The sequence below is a fragment of the Sphaerodactylus townsendi genome, linkage group LG03 (genome assembly GCF_021028975.2).
Source record: "Sphaerodactylus townsendi isolate TG3544 linkage group LG03, MPM_Stown_v2.3, whole genome shotgun sequence".
NCBI classification, from domain to species: Eukaryota; Metazoa; Chordata; class Lepidosauria; order Squamata; family Sphaerodactylidae; genus Sphaerodactylus; species Sphaerodactylus townsendi.
The window spans coordinates 100,488,550-100,510,692 of NC_059427.1; the positions used below are offsets into that span (position 1 = coordinate 100,488,550).

At 39.4% G+C, this 22,143-nt stretch overlaps 1 protein-coding gene across 1 annotated transcript in view; it reads left to right on the forward strand.

Annotated features, from left to right (window-relative positions):
• LCP2 (lymphocyte cytosolic protein 2) overlaps nt 1–17,230 on the forward strand; it is a 42,333-nt gene extending 25,103 nt beyond the window's left edge. Inside the window, exons 7-21 of the mRNA XM_048490547.1 lie at nt 1,384–1,570; nt 2,659–2,759; nt 3,037–3,100; nt 3,351–3,425; nt 4,630–4,655; nt 4,741–4,760; nt 4,854–4,958; nt 6,371–6,398; nt 8,007–8,019; nt 9,704–9,833; nt 10,993–11,036; nt 14,178–14,299; nt 15,054–15,131; nt 15,298–15,453; nt 16,580–17,230. Of these exons, the coding sequence (XP_048346504.1) occupies nt 1,384–1,570; nt 2,659–2,759; nt 3,037–3,100; nt 3,351–3,425; nt 4,630–4,655; nt 4,741–4,760; nt 4,854–4,958; nt 6,371–6,398; nt 8,007–8,019; nt 9,704–9,833; nt 10,993–11,036; nt 14,178–14,299; nt 15,054–15,131; nt 15,298–15,453; nt 16,580–16,702 (1,272 nt within the window). The 3' untranslated portion in view covers nt 16,703–17,230. The remainder of the gene's footprint in view (nt 1–1,383; nt 1,571–2,658; nt 2,760–3,036; nt 3,101–3,350; nt 3,426–4,629; nt 4,656–4,740; nt 4,761–4,853; nt 4,959–6,370; nt 6,399–8,006; nt 8,020–9,703; nt 9,834–10,992; nt 11,037–14,177; nt 14,300–15,053; nt 15,132–15,297; nt 15,454–16,579) is intronic.
• Nucleotides 17,231–22,143: the final 4,913 nt, after the last annotated feature.

A 22,143-nucleotide genomic window follows, 5' to 3' on the forward strand; every position in this document is an offset into this window, starting at 1 on the left:
GTGTCACAGTCATTACTCAAATTGATCTCCATGTCAGATTGGCTATACTCAGAGTGTCCTGCACATGTTCAAAGCCACATATATGTTCCAGTGTAATTATTCTGGGACTGTTTCTATCTATGTAGAGTAATTTCTAGAAAGATCAGAAAGACAGAGAGAGGATACAAAACTAGAAAAATGAAGTATCAAAGACATCAAAAGAGTAAAACAAAATTGCAATACAGTAATGCAACCTGAGCAATTCTGTCTAATGCAGTTCCAGCAATGTTGCTTAACAGAGTGCCAGTGGAGAGCCTAAGGCCCTTTCCGCACTGCGGAAAGGGCACCCCTGCACCGGCAGGAATTCTGCCGATGGAGGGGTGGGGGCCGTTCGCACGGGAGCGTGCGAGCAGCCCCCGCAGAGGCCGGCGCAGGAGAGGCGGCTCCACATAGAGCCGCCTCTTCCCCGTCTCTCTCCCACTCACCTTGTCACCTTCGTCGCTCTACTGGACTGCTGAGACCCGCCCATGCTGCCCTCCAACCTCCAGGGGTCGGAGGACAGCAAGGGAGGGTCTCAGCAGTCCAGTAGAGCGACGAAGATGACGAGGTGAGTGGGAGAGGGACGGGGAAAACAGCGTGTTCCCGGCGGTGCCGTTCGCCTGACGCCGCCCTGGGGGTGGTGGAGGGGAGCCAGGTCGGTGCTGCTGCGTTTTAGCAGCGCCGCCTGTGCGAACGGCTCCCTGGGGACGGCGTTTTTGCCGTCCCCAGGGCGCCGTATATGGCCCGTGCAGAAAGGGCCTTAGTGAAAAAAAGGAGAGAATAAAGTTACATGTTGCCTGTCCTGAAGAGAAGAGAGTGGTATGCTGTGGTCTGATGCTGGAGAAGGAATATTTAAAACTGAAACCGATTGTGAAGTTTGTGATGCCCATGAGGAATGAACGTCCTCAAGTGTAAGAAGGGGGTTCAGCCACTAGACCACTAATTTTATGCTGTCCTGATATTCAATTATATTTATCTGACCTTTGTTTTGCCTGCATGGGAAAAAAACCTGATAGATAATGGACAGATATCTAAATTCAGCAGGTTGTCTGTAAACTGAATCAAGCACAAGCTTCTCTGTATTTATAGTTCTCATCTTATTTTGTTCTAACTGCAATAGTATGCATAGTAAAATCTCTAATGTATAATGGACTAGAAAACTAGTGGTAACCTGCAGTCCCATATAACTGTAATCCTAATTCCTGTTTTTCCAAACATGTAAGCATTCTTCAAGAAAACAAACAAACAAAATTAGATACATGTGGATTGTAAAGATGTTTATGGTTCTCAACAAAACACAGGGATGTAAGACTACAACTTTCCTATGTTAAGCTACTGAAGCAAACTGACCCTTCTTTGTGACAGGAAAGTGATGACTATGAATGCCCAGATGACCAGGAGGCTGGAGTAGACTATGAAACCCCAAATGATGACGATGGTGTAGAAGATGAAAATGATGGAGATTATGAACCTCCTCCTTCAAATGATGACGAGACACACCGTAATGCTATATTTCCTTCGAAATCAATTCCAACACCCTCTGAATACATAGGTAAAATCTGCTTTCAAATTTTTCTTTTGTAAATGAAGGACTGTGTTAGAAGATTTAGAGTGCAATCCTAAGCAGCGCTACTTATTGACGCTTATGCTTGGGAAAGTGTTCTTAGGATTGCATTTAGTGTAGCTTTGGTGAAGCGGAACAGAGGGCTATTTTCTAATCCAAAATTTTAATCAATAATTTTCTAATAAAGTTTTTAAATGGGGTGCTGTGTGGCTTCCAGGCTGTATGGCCGTGTTCTAGCAGCATTCTCTCCTGACGTTTCGCCTGCATCTGTGGCTGGCATCTTCAGAGGATCTGATAGTAGGAAAGCAAGTGGAGTATATATATACCTGTTGGGGGAAAGAACCATTGTCTGTGTCAGACTACACAGAGAAGCCACTGAAATCCACAAGCACATGGACAATTTTAACAGAAAGGAAGAAACCATGAAAATGAACAAAACTTGGCTACAAGACAGTGACTAATCAGCTCCACACAAACACAGGATGACTATAGACATTAAACGATCAAAGGGAACAAAGGCCAGGCTACTTCTATTCAGATGCCCTCACCTATTGATCTTGCTATCTTCATTGTTACTCACATGCTAATGGATGAATCCCACTCAACACATGTAAGTCTAGTTTGCTAATTGCACCCTTTACTTGTTAACAGACAATGGTTCTTTCCCCCACCCTGGACACTCCAACAAGTATATATACTCCACTTTCTTTCCTACTATCAGATTCTCTGAAGATGCCAGCCACAGATGCAGGTGAAACATCAGAAGAGAATACTGCTAGAACACGGCCATATAGCCCAGAAACCACACAGCACCCCAGTGATTCCGGCCGTGAAAGCCTTCGACAATACAAAGTTTTTAAAACTTCATTTTAATTGAACTTTGAGAGATATTGAAATGTGCCCTATTGTAAGTTAAAAGATAGAAAAAAGTGATCCACATCACATAAAGATTAATTTAACTGTAGTTCTCTGAAATGCTCCCTTAAATGCTAATGTCTAATAAGCCCTTAGTAAAACCAAATACAAGGAATTTATATATTTTCCTGAGTATTTTTAACTGTTCTTGTTTTGTTTAGATAGAGCTGCTCCAGTTAAAACATCTCTTCAGCCTCCTGTTCCTCCTCAGAGGTCTATTCCCTCTCCAACACCAGTAGCTCACAGAGGCAGAGGTGCTGCGGTATGTTTTTTACTTATATATAAATATACTAAGGTACCACATCTGTACATATGATAAGAAATGGGAAACTATCAAGTATTAGTTTATCACTATCCTGAACACATTTTCTATTGCCTTTCAGGCATAGCTCATTAGACCACATTTGAAACTAAATGATTGCTTATGCTGTTGTCTTGTAGCGGCCTACAGGCTTTCTCTACAGCTTTCAGATATCTATGTTGGCAAGTTTTATCAAATAATCATAGTGCAAGGACTGATTAAATCTGTTCCTTTACAGTCACTGTTTGCTTCACCTTCAAGCAATGAGAGTAACAAAGAAAAAAATATTAAAATGTTTAAACGTAAGTAGTTTTTATACTGTATTTTAAAATCACATCCTTTGGTACATTTTTAATTTGCTTGTTACACCAGACATTCTGTATGTTCTTTCAGCTTTGTTTTAATGCTCTTAACTGATCAGATACTTATTATGTGATTATTGTAATTCTAAAGAGGCATTCTACTTTATGTAATGCAGAAGTCATATGAAATGCTTTGTTGGGAGTTATATATTAGCATAATATTTGAAACAATGTTTCTGTTTCATTCCAGCTCCTATTGATCGAACCAAAAAGCCCCCACTGAATCAATCTGGGCCACCGTTTGACAGAGAATTACTAGGAGGAGGTTTGCACTTTCTTAAATTAACAGCGAACATTAATTTGCCAAAGCAATAAAACATACTGTTAAAGATGCCCATGGGCAAATATATATTTCAAGCTGTTAGAAAACTAATCATTGTGGCCTAAAAAGTAAACCTCCAGAAGACTGCTATAGGCTACTGCTACGGGCTGAGAAGGAAAGCAGTATTTATGTAATTGAGGAGTAAATCTGTAAAAAAAAAAAGGAAGGGGGGAGCTCCAAGTATAGTAAACTTGCAAAATCTTGGGTATTTCTGTTGAGTACTTTTGGAAGAGCTGAAAAATCTAAAAAGATCAAAAAGCTTCCTGAAAACAGAAGCATACTGAAGGACATAATGTGAAATGCATTTATCATAGTAACTTTTTGAAAGACTCTTCATCATGATATACCACCATTGGGAAGAGAAGTAAATAAATCAAAACTTCATATATTTCCTAAAGGAACAATGATCAATTAAAAATATGAAAACAGAAATTGCATTTAAAACTCTATCTTGCACATCTATATACAATAGTATAACCTTGAGTAAGCCACTGCCTCTCTGGAGTATATAACAGCATTTTACAGTTCATAAATTTCACTGTTCACAAATGTTTTCAGACTAAAAAAGGGTATATTCATATGCTTAGCTCTACCAAGTTAAAGAGATGTTTACTAATGAGTTGAACAGTCAATTGTATGGTTATTTTCTGAAGAGTAATTTAGCTATGTAATCCACCTATGTGTTCAGAGATAATAGCCATATTTTGTAGTCTTTAAAATAATATCACAAATGCACCCTCTCCACTTCTAAACTGAAGCTACAGAGGGTGTTTTACAATACCTGCACCTTTTCCTTCAAAGTCATACCTATATCTATCCAGTACATTTTTATCTCAAAGTATATGACTCTACTCTCCTCCACTGTAGTCCCACTGTAGCCCTGTGAGGTAGGATAGCCTGAAAGAGAGTGAGAGCCCAACGGTCACCCAACAGACTTCACATCTGAGCCCCCTTCCGCTCCCTTCCGCACATGCAGAATAATGTACTTTCACTGCACTTTCACTGCACTTTCAATCTGAACCCTTATATCCCCAGTCCCAGAGCAGGACATCACACCATAGCCACGTAAAACCTAATCAGGGAAATAATCACAATCAACAACTTTAACTTTCTTTTTTCTTTTGATTTTGTTTGAAAATCATTTCAGTCCAAAGGGGAATGCGTTCTGAAATGGTAAGACATAATTTTCATATTATTCTACCCCATTTTAAAAGACATCTTTACCACTTCTTTTAACTTTGTTTAAACTTTCTTGCAGACTTTGACACCACAGCTTAGGTAAAACTTTAATTTTCTCTGGCACACATGGTCAACATTACCCATTCAACATGCCATATACCCTCTTACATCTTTTTTCTCCTTTTGTTTAAGATTTCTAGGAGAGGAGCTGGCAAAGATACAAAAGCCTCCTGTACCATCAAATGAAAAGCATGAAAAACATAATCCTGCCTCTAGAAGGATGCCACCACCCATACAGTAAGCATCAGTGGTGAAGCGCCAAGGGGACGGGGGGTGCACAACACACTGGGCGTATGCTGGGGCGGGGGCATGGCTAGAGCATTCCAGGTTGGGGGTGGGTGTTCAGAGGGGTGGGGGCATGGCAGGGGCGCAGGACACATGCATGCCCTGGGCGCAGTTCCCCCTTGCTCCTGCCATGGTAAGCATAGATTTATATTTATTTAAATAGCTTAGCATGACCATGGTAAAGATTCAGTATTAAGAATGTGGGCAACCTGGATATTATAGTAATACAAACTTACAGCATGTGAGAGAAATTTAGGCAGGAGGGTCTCTCTTGACTGCATTTCTGGCCATTCCCATTACTCCACAAGCAGTAGGGCTCTGAGACTAGAGGTAATTCTCTGTCTGAGACACCAGGAAGGTTAACCACATGGTTAAGGTTCAGCACATGCTTGTCAATACAACATTTTGCAAATTTCCCCCTGCTTTTTAGGAATTCTATGCAACCCATGTGCAGGTGGATTTGCCCCATAAAGAGCACTTCCTCCCTACAGCTTATAGTTCCTTCAGTATTCTAACAGGACCTGGGGTGTGCATTTATTCATATCTTACAAAATGATGAGGAGGCATTGAATAGTACATTCAGCCATACTACGTATGATAATCTGAGAGGAAGTAGATAGGATTACTCAATTTCTGTGGCCAAAGTAGCCACTCTGTGATTATTTACGGCCATGTATTTTCTTTTAGAAAATTTGTTATCAAACCTTCCCAATGTGGGTTGAATGTCATCCATAATTTCAGTTTTGCATTATATTCTTTTCCCCTGTCTTGCTTCACAGTGGGGCTGTTGGAGAGCAATCTCTATCCAGGAAATGGAATGGGGTGGGGAAAGGAGGAAATCATTAGCAACCATCCTAGTATTTGGACTAAAGAACATCATATCAAAGTATATGTAATTATAGATCAGTCTGGACTTATTTCTAATTGGCATATTACTTCAAATATGTTTAAATGTCTGGAGATAATGAAAATTACAATAGCTGCAACTTTTATTTTGCTAGGTGCAAAAAAGGCTTTTGAAAGTTTGGAAAGCTGTTTCTTGAAAAACTCTCTAAAGGTTTTTCATTTTGGAAAATATGTCATTCTGAGGATTCAGTTAATGTATTCTAAATCTGTGTCGAAAGTGTCAATATATATGCTTCATTTGAAATTGAAAATGGAGTTAGACAAGGCTGTCCCTTGTCAGCTGTGCTTCTCCCATTTTATCGGAATCTTTTGCATTATGGATTTGTCAGCCTGAACAAATTTAAATGTTACATCCAACTCCCAAGATAAGTAACAATGACTTAATGGCCATGTATAGTACGGGCCAGTCACAGGTTCCCACTATATGCACAATTTTTAAAAATTCTTTCCCCTTTCAGGAACAGCCAGACTTCTGAAAGAAAGGAAGTAAGTATGCTGGTCCCAAAAATGAGTGGTACATTTGTTACATATGATACCTAGGCTGACCATCCGTCCGGCCCGCCTTTGGACAATTTGTCCCGCGTCCCGCGGGTTCAACAAATTGTCCCGACTGGGGAGGCTGCTGCACTGCCTTGGGGGCGCAAGGCAGTGCGGCAGCCTCCCGTGCGCCCGGCGGCAGGAGCGCACAGGGTTCTGGGGCTCGCGGTTTGCCACTCTGTCACAGGGCGGCAAACGGCAAGCCCCAGAAGCCTGTGCGCTCCTGCGTCGCTGCGTATTCTGCTTAAGCAGCGCTCGTCAGCCCTGTCACAGGGCGCAAACCGCTGAAATTCCCAGAAGCCGGTGGCACAGAAACCAAGAGTAGCGCCAAGGAAGCCTTGCCATGCCGCCCTGTGACAGGGCGGCAAACTGCGAGCCCCAGAAGCCCGTGCGCTGATGCGGCTGCGTGCGCACGCACAGCCACCTCCCCGTCCCGAATAGCAAAGGTGACCATCTGGTCACCTTAATGATACCCTATTTTTAAAAGAAACATGCTTGAATTCCAGGTGTCCTGCAGTCAGTACAAGGTTTCCAAGCAGTCCTGACTGCAAGAACTAACCAGGCTAAATCTTGTTTATCTTCCACAGGATGGGAGATAATTTCTAAGGGGATAATTTAGTTCCTTTTTTAGTGAATGCAGTTACTAGTTTAACACCAACAGAGGTTTGTGAAGATGAGGGTCACAATTTAGTAATGGCAGTTGCTTCAGGGGCATGTTTATATTCTATGTGCCCTCCTGCTGAGCAATTGCTTTTAGAAACCCAGCTCCTTAAAACAATGATTTTTAATTTGTGATAGGCTGGGTCCAGGGAACCCAGACCCAATTTTTTTAAAACAGTAGCATTTAGTTTCACCCTCTGAGGATGAGGGTATATGACCCCTTCCGCACATGCAGAATAATGCATTTTCAATCCACTTTCACAATTGTTTGCAAGTGGATTTTGCTATTTCACACAGTAAAATCCAGCTGCAAAATGCATTGAAAGTGGATTGAAAGTGTATTATTCTGCAAGTGCAGAAGAGGACTAAATTGGCTAGTTTAGCACTGCTCATTTATCTCTCAGCAACAAAAAGCTTCCAGGTGGGATGATGCTGGGTCATCCCATTTGTAAATTTGCATCCCTAAACCACTCATTTAGCAGCCAAGGAAAGATGCTGAGGAGGGAAGCAAGGAATTCAGTTCTAATGGTGGCAAAAGGGCAGCACTTCCGTATTCCCAAAAAGTTCATAGGACTAAATACCTATGAAATATTGGGTCCTTTCTTATTAAAGTAATTGCTGTTCTAGTATCTCTCTATGAGGTCCACTAATGTCCACCCATTAGCCTGCTGTGGGTGGACATGGCAGCTAAATGGACCAAGTAGCAAATATTTGTGTGGCCTAATCTTTTGTGAAACAGAAAGAAGATACTGTATAAAAATAAAGGAATTTTTTGGTCTTTGGATCTATTGCTTTTGTTATTGTGGAGATTTTGTTAGTCAAAGCACATACAATTGATCAGTTGGATTTTTAAAACTAGTAGCAGCCCTAATTTTAACTTATTTTATGTTCTTTCAGGTGGAAGATGTCAGTATGTAATGTTTCATTATTATTCTTATATTTTTGTAACTAAATGCATTTGGGGGAGGGAATATATTAGTGCTCAGGTGTCTACAAAGACTTTTTCCTTCCATAAAGTTTTTCTTTTTTTTTACAAAGGCCTAAGTGCTTTTCTTGCCTATTTTTATAGTCTTGCTCCTAGTTTTGAACACAATGTCTTCTCTAGTCAAGTAAAAAAAATTTTCAGAATCTTGGGAAGCTCCCGTGTGACGATGTCCTATATCTCTGCACCGAGGCAGGTGATAAGAGAGCAACAATGTTGCTCAAATGTTAAGGGATCAACTTCCTTTCTGCTTCTTTAATCTTTGGCATATGTTTACAATCTCCAGCAGATGAAACCAACAAGACTGGACATCTCATAGAAATGAAGGCCATTCGTTCTTCATTTGGATGGCTATCCATTAGCATTTCATGTTTGAAATATGTTGTCAAATTCTGCTCCCTATGGAGTGGAGTAGAAAATACACAATTCAACCAGTGGTAGTAATGTTCTAGAATGAACCAGTAAAAGAACAAGGATGGTGAAGTGGTTAAGAGCAGCAGATTCTAATCTTTAGAACTGGGTTTGATTCTCCACTGCTTCACATGAGCAGTAGGCTGTGGTTTGGATAATCAGGTTTGATTCCCCCCCGCCCTCCTCATGACCTTGGGCTAGCACAGTTCTCTCAGAACTCTCTCAGTTGCTCATCCACCTCAAGAGGTGTCTGTTGCAGGGAGAGAAAGGGAAGGTGATTATAAGCTGCTTTGAGACTCCTTAAGATAGAGAAAGGCAGAGTAGAAAACCCCGCTCTTCTCCTAAATTCTGCTAGATTTTTGTGGTGGATTTAGAACTCTTTTCCAGTAATATAGTTTTTCCTGTGTGTGTCTAGAAGCCTCCTCATGTGCCAGTATCTATGTCACACACACACACACACACACACACACACACACATATCATCACATTTTACACACACAGATACCTCTTACATTAACCTTGTGCTGCAGTCATTTAACTACATCTGTGTTGTTACTAGCTTCCGCCTATGACTGAAAACTTTTTTGTTCCATCTTGCATTCTGCCAGTGACCCCTTCTTCCTGTTTTATGTTTTAATTGCTATTTTTGTTTTTTATATATGTATTTTAGTTTTGGTTTTAGTTGGATCTATAATATATTTTACAATAATTTGTTTTAATGGGTAGCTCCCTTGGTGATCCTGTTGGTTAATAAATACATGTAAGTGAAAAACATCTTGTTCAGAAAAGCCAAAGTTATCAAGGGAATCTGAGTAACAACTGATAGAACACTGTTCTGATTCTGTGTTACTTCTTTGTATCTTACCCCTCTCCAAAGCTATTCTATTCTGCATTTCTAAACTCCATTTTGGCATGTTTAGCTGACCATCTTTGTTTTGGGTGTGTAGAAATGTCCTCCATGATCTTTTTGGTCAAGTCCAGCAATTTTCCCCCTGTATTCCTGGTCATACATACAGAAGATCTGATGCCTTTTGAATTCAAAATTAATCCCACAGGAGGGGGCAGAAATTAAATGGACAATCTAAGTAAAAACCATAAATCACCCTAACCCTATCCCAAGCACAGCTAAGTGATATCAATTATTTCTCATGTACAGCTATTTAGAAACTGTCTAATGGTGTTTTTATTGTTCTCTTTGTAGATATTTTCCAAAGACCTGTTCCTCAGCCTCCTTTGCAATTCTTTAACACTTTCCCTTCTAGAAGCACTAAACCAGTATCTAAACAGAGTCCCTTGCCACCCATGAATATAGTTGATGCACATGCAGAAAGGTTTGTGAAGTAATTTACACAATATTAACTATTACATTTATTTATGATGCAACATAATTGTATATCTAATTCAAAGTGTGCCTTCTGCCTGAGGATAGCTAAATTCACAAATAGGGGATACACTCACCCCAAACAGATCTTCTGCAGACCTGGAGGACTCCCTAGTCTTCAGAAAAACCTGACATTTTAAAAAAAATTGGAGGGAATGTTAAATCCTGCCTCATTACCTCAGGCTGTTGGCAGTAGCAGTGCAACCCAGGAGCCCAGTCTACACCGTTTTGGGGTAGAGGGGGGTGTCAAGTGTTGGCATGTGTTTGGAGGGAAAGAAAGAGTGTGGGGAAAGCATCGGCATGCATTTTGAGAGAGTGAGTGAGGGGAAGCATTGATGCATTTTGAAAGAGACAAGGGAAATAGAGTTGCAGGGGAAAGAGAGGCACATGTTTTGAGAGAGGGGGAAGCATTCACACTGTTTTGAGAGAGGGAGGGGAGAGAGAGAGAGAGAGATGCATATACTATTTATGCATGTACTATTTACTGACTAGTTGAGAAGCAGTCAAGTTCACAATCTTTGCTTCACAATGGGGATTTTCTGCTTGCACCATCATTTTCCCCTGTGATTTTGTTTGTTTGTTTGTTTCCTCTACCACAGGGGTTTTTATTTTGCATATCTGCAAAAGCTTCTCCCCACCCATCCCTGCAAGATTTTTGTGGAATTCAGTACTATTTTTATTTTAGTTCAGTTATAAGAAGATGCTCTAATGCTCTGATACAAGGGCAATCCACGTACCAGTCATATTTTATGATTCTCCATCTTACATGTATGACACTGAATCCAGGCAATGCTTTTCACTGCCTCTAGCTATATCAGACATCTGTGGTCACAGAGGTGAAATTACTATGTTCCTTGACTAATACAATTGTCCTTCAATTATAATCTTTTGATATTAATTTGAGTCATCACATGAGTCCTATAAAACATTCAAAATGGCAAATTGTACTGCAACCTGCATTGGATTTATTGTGTCTGCTAAATCTGTACAGCACTAACCAGGTTTCGACTTCAAGTCTAATAAGTATTTCAGAACACTGTTAGATATACAGTTTATCAAAAATGCATTGGGTCTCATTTGTATATGCTAAGCATTAATTATTTTTACAGCACTGTTTCGTCAAGTGGATCACTACCACCACGCCTTCAGCCAAGTATGTATCTCATGAATGCTCAGCTTACATTTGGAAACCATCTGATTGCAGACACTATACTCTTTTCATTATGCAGATAATGTTTTGTAACTATATGATTATAAAAAGCTTTGGAAGTTCAAACATGAATTGCAGGGGTTCAGAGCAAACATCACATCCATCACATCTTTCTTAAGAGAGTCAATGATAACAGCAATTTTGTTAAAAGCTACTGTATATACTCGCATATATGTCGACCCGCGTATAAGTTGAGGCACCTAATTCTACCACAAAAAATTGGGAAAACTTATTGACTTGTGTATAAGTCGAGGGTGGGAAATGCAGCAGCTTCTGGTTTCAAAAATAAATACCAATACAATTACATTAATTGAGGCATCAGTAGGTTAAATGGTTTTGAATATTTATTTCAAAGAAAAACAGTAAACTAGCTCTGTAAGTGGAAAAGAGGTATCAACAGTAACTTTAAAAGTACAAAAACCTTAGCTCAATCAGCAACCAAGCTAAAACTCAAGAGTTAAAATCCTTCAAAACTGGATTCCTCATCATCATCTGTATGTCCAAATGTAACCCAACTCAAATTTTAAGAGCGATATTATCAAACATGTTAAAGGAGTTCAAGTCTTTGACAGTGTGATCCCACCTTGTGACCCTTAACATTCACCAGACTTACAACAAAAGAAACTATAAATCTGTTTTCTGTTTCATAAACAGTAGTGTGCAGTGAAACAATGAAATATGGCAAACCAATACAGAAACAATAATAGTTCTGGCCTGCTATGCAAAACAGACCAGCAGGGTCTCAGTCCTGTGGTTCTCTCTAGCTGAGCCCCCTGGGGGAGGGCGGTATAAAAGTGAAACAAATAAAATAAATAAATAAATAAATAATAGCTGTGTCCAAAACCAAAATACAAACTAATAGTCAATCAATATAAACACAATATCCCCTTCTCAACAATTAATACAAACATTCTCATACCTGAAATATGTAAATACAGTTCATGACAACTGAACTCTGTGAAGTTGAGGTCTGTTAGCAGTTATGAAGCCTATTCTTCCTTAGAGGAAATGGAGCCTTCTTCCTTATATGGAAAATCTGAGCTCTTTAGCTCCCCCTAATGGACCCTGGGTTACACAAACAGAGCTTAAGCCATAGAGAACAATAGAATAGAATTACCGTATTTCCCAGAGTATGACCTGCATATAAGTCGAGGGAGGCTTTTTCAGCCTAAAAAAAGGCTGAAAAACTCGACTTATACGCGAGTATATATGGTAAGTAGGTTTGAATCTGTTCAGTATCTAGATGGGAGACAGCCCCCGGCCCCCAAGAATCCCATGTAAGGTCTCTTTAGTTCAGTGAATGGTAACATACAAGTGCAATAAACTATGTAAATCAGTTATTTCTGATATGCCAATTAGAACCCCAGGACTAAAATAAGGTTTGAAAAATCAGTTATATCAGCTACTTCAGAGGCCACTGATATAATTTTGAATATATTAAATTAATGTGGTCTTATGACCATAAAGATGAAATTAAATTCTTTCCTCCATTACCAAACAGATTTTCCGTACCGTTCTGCCTCTTAGCCCTGTTCTTTACACTGCTTGGCTCTTAGGATGTTTCAGTTTCAACTTTCTTTTCTTTTTCGAAGTCCTTATACCTAGTCTTACCCCAACTTTCCCACTATTTGGGCCTTATTGTATCATTTCCTATGTTATACATTTTCCCTGCTATATTCCTTTTTTGCTTTGTCCGCATCGTCTTCCATCACAATATATCTTATTATAGTACTTTTAATTCCAATCCTAATTTGTTTCACATGCTTGCCTCCCAAAGACTACCAAATAGTTATTCCTCCAGACTGTTCACTGTGGTTGATTCCACACAGCAAATATGTAACAGGCTGCAGACATTATAATGCAGACAAATGCAGGCAGGCATTTGGCCAGCCTGGTTAAATACATCGCTGCCATTTCATCTGGCCTCCCGTAGGCATAATAGTGTGTGGGGGGGGCAGAGGGTGGAACACCCTCTGACATTGTACAATTCCGAGTTTCATTGCTGCTAATCAGTTTTATGTTACGTTTTAAGCTGTTTTCATCATTGTTGTTCACCGCCCTGAGGCCCTAGGGGGAGGGCGGTTTAGAAATCAAATAAATCAAATCAAATCAATAAAGGAACCCATTTTCCTTTTTCCCATTCACATGCATGCCGTGCAGGCAGCGATTGGAGCTTATGGAAACAATCTTGGTTGCTTTTGTGCTTTCACATGGAGGTCTCTTTTTTAAATTTCCTGCAACATATGCCTAGCTGTGCAGGCATACAGAAATGAATCGCCACAGTCTTGTCACTCATCTTACAATATGATTGGCTGCATCTGTGTAGCTGCACAGGTGCAACTTGCAATTTTTCAAAAAGGGAAAAAAGGCTCCCTGCAACAGCAGGGCAATGGCAATCAGATTCTCCCTGACAGTGCAGTGCAAGGGAGGGAAATAAAGAGCCTTTCTGCCTGGCTGGTGGCGTGGGAGCTGCTCCAGCCCAGGATTCTGCAAAACAAACTCTTGTTTAGCGATTTTTGAAAATCCCAGGTTGAAGGAAATAAAACAGGGCAGACTTATTTTAGGTATGGGACCTCTGCAAACACCCCTCCCCACAAGTGGCTTGTATTGTGTCCGCTATACCCGTTATATTTGCCCTGTGCAGAATCTACCTACGTCAAATTACAGTATTTGGGTTATTTTAGTTAGCCTTCTGAAGGGAAACAGCCGGGAAGTTAGTTCTTGCTAGGGCAGGCAGACTGAGTCACACAATAGGTGATTGAATGCATCACTTTTAAAGCAGCTCCCTTCCACTGTGTTACCTACCTTTACATGTTTACATAAATAAATCAATTGGATCTTCCAGAGTTCAGGAGAGCCTCCTATTTCTGTGGAATTTTGTAAGCTCCCATTTTTTATCAGATTTTCATTAATATTCTAAATTTCTGCAAAACCTGATGCTTATCCATGCTTATTTTGGTAGATCTCTAATGCACTGCTCTATCATGCTCATGATTCTCAAACGTCAAGTCAGTCTCTCAACTATGTCTGTATCAGTGAATTAAAATGGATAAAGCTTTTAAATTGTGTTCAACATTTCTGAAGGCAACATCTGCAGAACCTTTTCCAAAGGCCAAGCAGACAGCAGACCCCCACTGCCAGTCCTGAACAGACAAAGTACACGAACACCTAACACTGAATATGAAAAAGAGCAAGAATTCTCCAAGGTACAAGAATGCCATAAAGAAATGCTTGAATATATTGCATATTTTGACAGATATAACCCCAAATCCTCCCAAATCAGTGCATATGTGATCTGGAGACCAACTTATGGAGCACTGGTGAATAGATATGATGAAAGAATCCAAAGCCAAGAAGCTGAAGGCAGTCTTTTTTTCTCTCTCAGACCATAGAGGAGTGCTATCAGCAGACGTTTTATAGAAATCAGGTCCTGTCATGTCATCTAATCTAGCCTATTAATCAGTGGTGGGATTCAAACATTTTAACAACAGTTTCCGATGGTGGTGGGATTCAAATAATGACTGTTAAAAAGTATTTAAAATATTTTTAATATCACTTTTTTATTTTAAGTATTAAAAATATTAATACTTAAAAATATTTTAAGTATTAAAAAGTGATATTTAAAATTTTAACAACAGGTTCTACAGAACTTTTGGAAGCCCCTGAATCCCACCTCTGCTATTAATATTCTCTTGTTGCGTAAATTGCAAATTTTGACCCTGGAAGTTTCTTTTTCTCAGAAAGGATACATCACTTTGATTATCACCCAAAATGTGTACTTTTCTTTTCAAAAGGAAATGATGCAGAAAACAGTATATATCAGCAAAAAAACCACTCAAATCTACCCCCTAGTTAAAGAACAATATATTTTATTTTCATCACTGCATTCTTTATCTCTCTTTGTGATATCACATATTTTACTTGCTAACAAACCTATTTATTTTCATTTAATTCTATCAGGCCTCTCTAAATTATGAATGGTATGCTGCTGATATCACCCGTGTAGAGGCAGAAGGTGCCCTTAGAACCATAAACCAGGTAAACAGTAATATTATACATCTAAGCTTTTAGTAAAAAAAACCTATCAAATATTTCAACAGACACTGCAGCTAATCCTCAATAGACTTGTTTAGACATGCTATCATGCCAATTAATAGCTATGATTATATGTATCTTAAAATATTTTAATCTGTTGTTTTTCTAGGATGGCACTTTCTTAGTAAGAAATAGCTCAAGAAAAACGGTTGAACAACCGTATGTCTTGATGGTGCTGTTCAATGACAAAGTATACAATCTTCAGATACGATATCACTTGGAAGATCAGACATACTTCTTAGGAACTGGACTGAGAGGAAATGAGGTAATGACATGTTGCTTAAAATTCAACCAATCGTCACTATTATTCTTCAGTTTTAACTATAATATCAATTGCTAGCTTCTCAACTCATACAATTTTTAACTTAACTTAACTTACTGTACTCAGTCAACATACCTTGTAAGAAAACCAAAACAGATGAGTGAACCAAAATCATTTGTAAATATTATTCTTACAATACATGAAATGTTGTCTCAAAAAATTCTTTCAATAATTTGGAAACCAAAATTAAATCCCTAGGCTTTTCTATTGAATTCTTTGAATCCTCAAATGAGAATTATATATTCAGACAGCTAAAACAAAGGATTTTTTATTTAGAATTTCAAAAAATTGTTCCCTTACAGCCACCCATATGCTCTCCTGGGTCACTGAAATTAGTTACCCATCATGGTAAAATGGCACAATATTTTTACAATCTCAATAACCCTTCACATCGTGGAACTTTCATGCTTGCCAGGGTTAATGCCTTTCCCTCTAAAGTCATGGCAGGAAGATTTCAAGGCACTCCAGCTTTAGAGAAGTGCTGTTCATGCTCTATAAATTCAGTTGACTCAATCCAGCACATTCTCCTGGATTGTCAACTTCATTCTATTCCACGTAACATCCATTTATTTCCACTTCTCAAAGCAAAAAATGGTCTATGGTCTATGGTCCATGTGGTGTCCAATCTACTGAATGATCATCCTCCTGAGATAACTAACAAAGTTGCCACTTTTTTAGCTGAAGTGATATGAAAGAAGACAGTTTTCTAATTGATCTGATTTTAAGCAGTCTGATTTAATTATTTGAAGAATATAGTAGTATATTATATAAGCATTGTATTTTTATAATTCTATTTAGTTTTATTGGTTTTTCTAATATTCCAGTATTTGAACCTAATGGTTGAAATGTAATGTCTCTTCATATGACATGCCTAATAAAGGTCTCATTAGTATTGGTAATATAAAATAGCAAAAGCCAGAACAAAAAGGCTAGTATAAAAGTAGTTTATTCACCACTAGTTCCAAAAAAGCAATTGAATAGAACTAAACAGTTACAAGAGAGCAAAAAAATTCTTAGATTGCTGTATTATGAGAATCACTAACTGAAGGATGTTCTTTACATTACATAGGATTTTACTTCAGTGGGTGATATAATTGATTACTTCACAAAAGCACCGCTTCGACTAATAGATGGAAAGGACCGAGGTTCAAGACAGCAGTGTACATTAACATATGCCGCTGGAGCTCTTTAGAAGAAATTTTTTATGGAGGACCAGTTCAGAATCCACCTTTCTTGTCTCACAAAGAAGTTAGCAATGTGATTGATTTATATTACAAGAACTTAAATAAAAATTAATTATCTCTAATTTTTATGTAATAGAATCAATTACCTCAGTTGACTTTTCTTATTATCAGATATTATTTTTCATATACCATACACATTTTGGAACGGTTCCTGAGTATAATGTCCACTGTCTTAAATCCATATTAAGTATTTTTAGGTCTGTGAACTTCATATTGCTTTCTTCAAGTGTGAGAAAATAGGACTGTAAAATTGTCTAATTCATGTTTATAGCAATTAATACATTCAGCAGACTATGGGTCAATGTTTCAAACTTTAGACGTCAAAGTACACACGCTAATGTTTAATCTTTGTGAAAACATCTGCTTTCAGGTATGATGCTAAGTGTCATTAGCAGATCTTGTATTTAGCAAATGCAACAAGAAACAATAAAGGCTCCTGTTTTATGGCCCTTTTTCGATGCCGGCCTTTTTCACAACTGGCTTTTCTTCTGTTTTTCTTTAACTGTATGACCATTTTCAGATAATGTTACCAGCTAGACCTAGGACCCAAAAATACATTTCAAATGAATATTCTTACTGTGATTACAGCATAAGTTATTGGTTATATCTTACTCCAATAATTCAAATAATTTCAGTTGCCTGCCTGTGCAAGCAACCCTGCCCTGCTAGAGGGTGTCACAATTGGCATGGAAGATAAAAACTGGCATGAGAGCAAGGCATTTTCTACCCCACAAAATGGATACCTGTCAGAGAATTTTGGGGCTCCCTCTTGTGTGTCAGAGCCTGGGTGCAAGGTGGTTGGCAGCTTTATTCAGAATAGCCCAATAAGTCTCCTACATCCTGATGGCTTATCAAGCATCACCTCTATTTTTGTTTGAATGGCAGAAAGGCAATCAACTGTTTGTCTCTGGCTTTCCTGCTGACTTACCTCATACTTCCCCAGGACCCATTTTTGAGTATAAATATTAGTCCTTTGACTAAGGAGCGTGTTTGTTTTGGATATGTGTGTGTGTGTGCGTGCGTGCGTGCGTGCGCACATTAGTGTGTGGGTCCTTCCTTTTGCTCCTGGAAATGTTAATAATTTTCATCTTCAGAACTGTTTTTCTTGGACCTCTTTTCAAGACTGGTAACTATCACCCTTCCCTGAAACCTTACCCAACTTTCACCCTTTTCTATTAGCTCTTATATGCCTTGTGTTCATATGTTCTTAGCTTTAAAATATATATGTTCATAGCTTAAATATATATATATTTCTTACAGCCCCATTCAAACCCAAAGGTGGCGAGATGCAGCACCAGTACAGCACTGCCCTGCTGCCTCCAAGAGAACTTTCCAGTGTTGGGGAGAGCTTGGAAAAGCCCCCCTCCCATTGCCAAAAAGCCCCATAAGGCTGACAGGACTTATGCCACCAAAAGGATGGGGTGCAGCACTACCAACCCTAAAGTCTGGGAGGGGGCAAATTAATGTCGGCTTTGCTCCCTGGAATGCCAGGCCCTGCCACACCATGTTGGCATATGATTGGGATACCAGCACAGCCCCACCATAGCCCAGACTTCAGGGTTTTGTGGGGGGGGGGGGCTGAAGGATGTGCAGCTGCCAGTGCATCTGCCCCCCAGATAAATGCCTGAGGAGGGCAAATGTGCTGGCCTAAAGCCATGGCGCTTTCTAGAATCCTTTTGCCCTCCTCCTTGGATTGCAGCTGTTAGTTTTTGTTATTTTATTAATAAAACTCTTGTTTATTTTCATTTAAGAGTTTTCCCACCTGACCTATTACCATAAACATAGGCTATTGATCTCAGTTACCCCTTCTTGCTAAGCTGTTTCCATGGCTAATTCATCCCAACTAAAAATGGAAACAGCCTACTTAGCGTAACATCTGGATTTTACAGGTATCCAAAGTTTTACCACTATCTTTAAGCAGTTTACCGAATTAATCAGCAAGGGGTTTTTTTTCCAGTTAAATTCCCTTAGTGGTCAGGATTCAGCCTAGACTGGAACTTGAAGTCAAGTAGTTTGTATATAATAGTGGTGAAAATTAACTTTAACTGGATTGTGTCTTTTGTTGTTAGGATGTGTTTGCACTCTACTGGCCAAATTAATCTAAAGTGTTTTCTTTTTATATTGCGTACCAAGAGAATAATAACATGACACTTGAAATCCAATTAATTACTAAGAAATCTCATTCACTGAGTTCTTATGCAGGAGCACAATGTTTAAAATCTTGGTTCCAATCACAGAGCATTTTTCTTTGTTTTTTATGTGTAAGTCAAAAAGGATTTTTTTTACTATATTCATATGTAAAGATCTCTAGGTACCAAGAAAATGTAGTGTACATTTGATAGATCTAAAATCATTTTTTAAAAAACTCCATTTCTGAAAACAAGTACTTATACAAGCAGGTTTTATGTTCCTAATGCTTTCTAGAATTAAACATTTAAACAGTAACAAATGGTCAAATCACGCCATTTTGTATTCCTTGCTACAATAACTTCAAGGATAAATTTGGATAAATTACCTAAACTATTTCTGTAATACCACTTGTAGTAAAATAGAGTTATTAAAGTGAGACACATTTTTTGTCTATAAATAATCTGAATTCTATAATTAAGGATTTTTTTGCAGGGCAGCAGAAACCAGAGATGGAAAGGGACTTTTAAGGGTGTGTGCTGCTGCTTTCCTCAGTGTAAATTTCATTCTTCTACAGGAAAATTAGGATTTAAGCGATGTGATAGGGAGCTCTTTAGCCTTTGTTACATCATTGACCAAACTATATTCCTGCTACTTGCACATGAGTCTCTGGAACAAAACATGAAAATAAAACAAGCCTATTTAGCCTAAGAAATGCCTATTACATTATACTCAATATTAGATAATCTGACCACAGTTACAGTGTGTTACTCAGAAGCATACCTGTAGACATACTTTATAAAATTAATTTAAATATTTATTTTAAAATGAATTCAGAAGAATACACCAAAAAGTTAGTCAAGATAAGGTCTCTTTTGCTTTTATCATTTTAAATGTAGATCAGAAAGCACAAAATTGCCAACAGAGCAGAAGAAATCATTTTCTATTGATTTGATGGCGACAAAGAATGATCATGGATAAAATGTGCAGGTTTGATTAAAGTTAATTCTTCAGAGTTCTGTTTTTCTTCCTCAGCTTCCCTTGAAACATCTGCCAGCACTGGATGACTGAAGTTCAGAGTAAGATCACACAGCAGCAGTTGACTTTTTACTGTAAAATAATATTTAGCATTTATATACTACTTCATGGTATAATACTTCACATTAGTAGTTTTACAATTGTACAAATTAGGCAAATATGGCTACTGTCCTAAAGACACTTTCCTAAATTCCACTAAATAGCACAGAATTTACTTCTGAGTAGCTGCCTAGGATTGTGCTCTATGTCCGAAAAGCAATCCTTTTAGTAAACTACTCCCAGAACACTTAGGATTTAAAAATTGAGTACCAGGGTTTTGAATCAATCCTAGTTACACACAGGCATCTCATTAAATTCTTTGAGGGCCAGCAAAATGAATTGGCCATAAGTCATAACCAACTTGTTGTCTTGCTGATGCATTTTGAACTGTACTTTCTGAACTGTTTTCAAAAATAATCCCACTGAGAGTGTACCATAGTAATCTAACCTAGAAGTGATCAGAACATGAATAACTGATCAGTTTCAAGGAAAGGCCTCAGCTGACACACCTGCCAAAGCTCTACATTATGATGAAACTTGTACATCCAAGATTAAGCCACTCTGGTAAACAGTGAACTGGTTTTCTTAAGAATGAGTATAATCCTGAATCCAGAAAAAACTAAATCCCAGTTCCTTGAGTGATGTTACCACTGACAAATGACACCTCCATTTTATCTGCAGTGACCTTCATTTTACCAGGTCTCATCCAGTCCATAACTGCCTTCATGTATCTAGTCAAAATGTCCACTACCTGACTTGATTCCAGTGAAACATGCCATATATATATAAACTAGCAGCAAAGCCCTTGGCAGAGGGAGATGCAATGGATCCTAGCAAATGGGGGGTGAACAAGCATTTCCATGCACAATGGGCTTTACCGGGACCATAGAACCATCCCTCCTCCAAGCATCATGATTCCCAACAACCTGGCCCTAAATCTGTGGCTTGAGGTGGGGGAGGGTTGGAAGATGTGGCTTGATGTGGGGAAGGTTGAAAGGTAAAGCTTGGGGTAGGGGTAGGGTGGAAAGGTAAGGCTTGGGGTGAAAAAGGTGGAAAGGTGAGGCTTGGGGTGGTGGGGTTGAAAGGTGAGGCTTGGGTGGCGGAGGGTGGGAAGGTGTGGCTTGAGGTGGGAGGGTTGAAAGGTGAAGCTTGGATAGGGGAGGGTGGAATGGAGAAGCTTGGGATGGGGGAAACCAGGAGGGTGCTGGTGGGCCAGCAGAGCTGTGGGTGCCAAGGTTCTGCCGCTCCGCCGGCAGGCTGGGCTGTTGGGGGTGGAGGGAACTGGAAGGGTGTTGGCAGGTTGGTGGAGCAGCAGGTGCCAAGGTGCCACTGCTCCGCTAGGCAGACTGGGCTTTTGGGGTGGGGTGGGGGGAACTAGGAGACTGTTGGTAGGCCGACAGAGCAGCAGGCACCAAGGCACCACTGTTGCACTGGCCGGGTTAGCTGTTGGGAGTCGGGGGGAACAGGGAGGCTGTTGACAGGGCAGATAGAGCAGCAGGTGCATAGGTGTTACTGCCCCATCAGCCGTGGGTTTTTTTGAGAGGGTGAGGGGAACCAGGAGAGTATTGGGTGCCCGGCAGAGTCAGGTTTGCTCCTGGGTCAGGGGAAAGCGGGTGGGGGAGTGGATGGAATGTCACCCACCATCATGAGTCCTGCTCGCCAATTGGTGGAGGGCTGGTTGTTGCAACATTCCACCACTCAGACAATTCTAGGTTAGAATGGCTTATAATTCCTGATGACCCCTTGAAACCATTTTGTGCTTTTGCACAAGAATAAAACGCTGTGGTTCCCCTCAAGCAAAGGTGCCACATGGCTGAAGAACACCTCACCATTTTTTGGAATAATGAAACATATCCATCTCCCATTGTGATGAATATGTGCTGCAAAAGAGGAACTAATTGCAGCTATGCTAACACTAATATATAGTCATGCAAAAATCCTTCCTAGGTTCTACAGGACAGAACAAATCTATATTTCCTGTTCATTGTGACAACAGTGACATTACCAATGATATTCTTCAGTTCAGAAGTCATTTTTTCTATATTTTTAATTGCAATATCAATAGTAAACTCTTGATCATCTTCAGTCTTGGACATCTTAAAAAAAAGAATTTAGAACTAGTTAAAATCTGTTTTATTGCTTCTATACATTAATCCATCCTTACAGAATTATACAGCACTATACA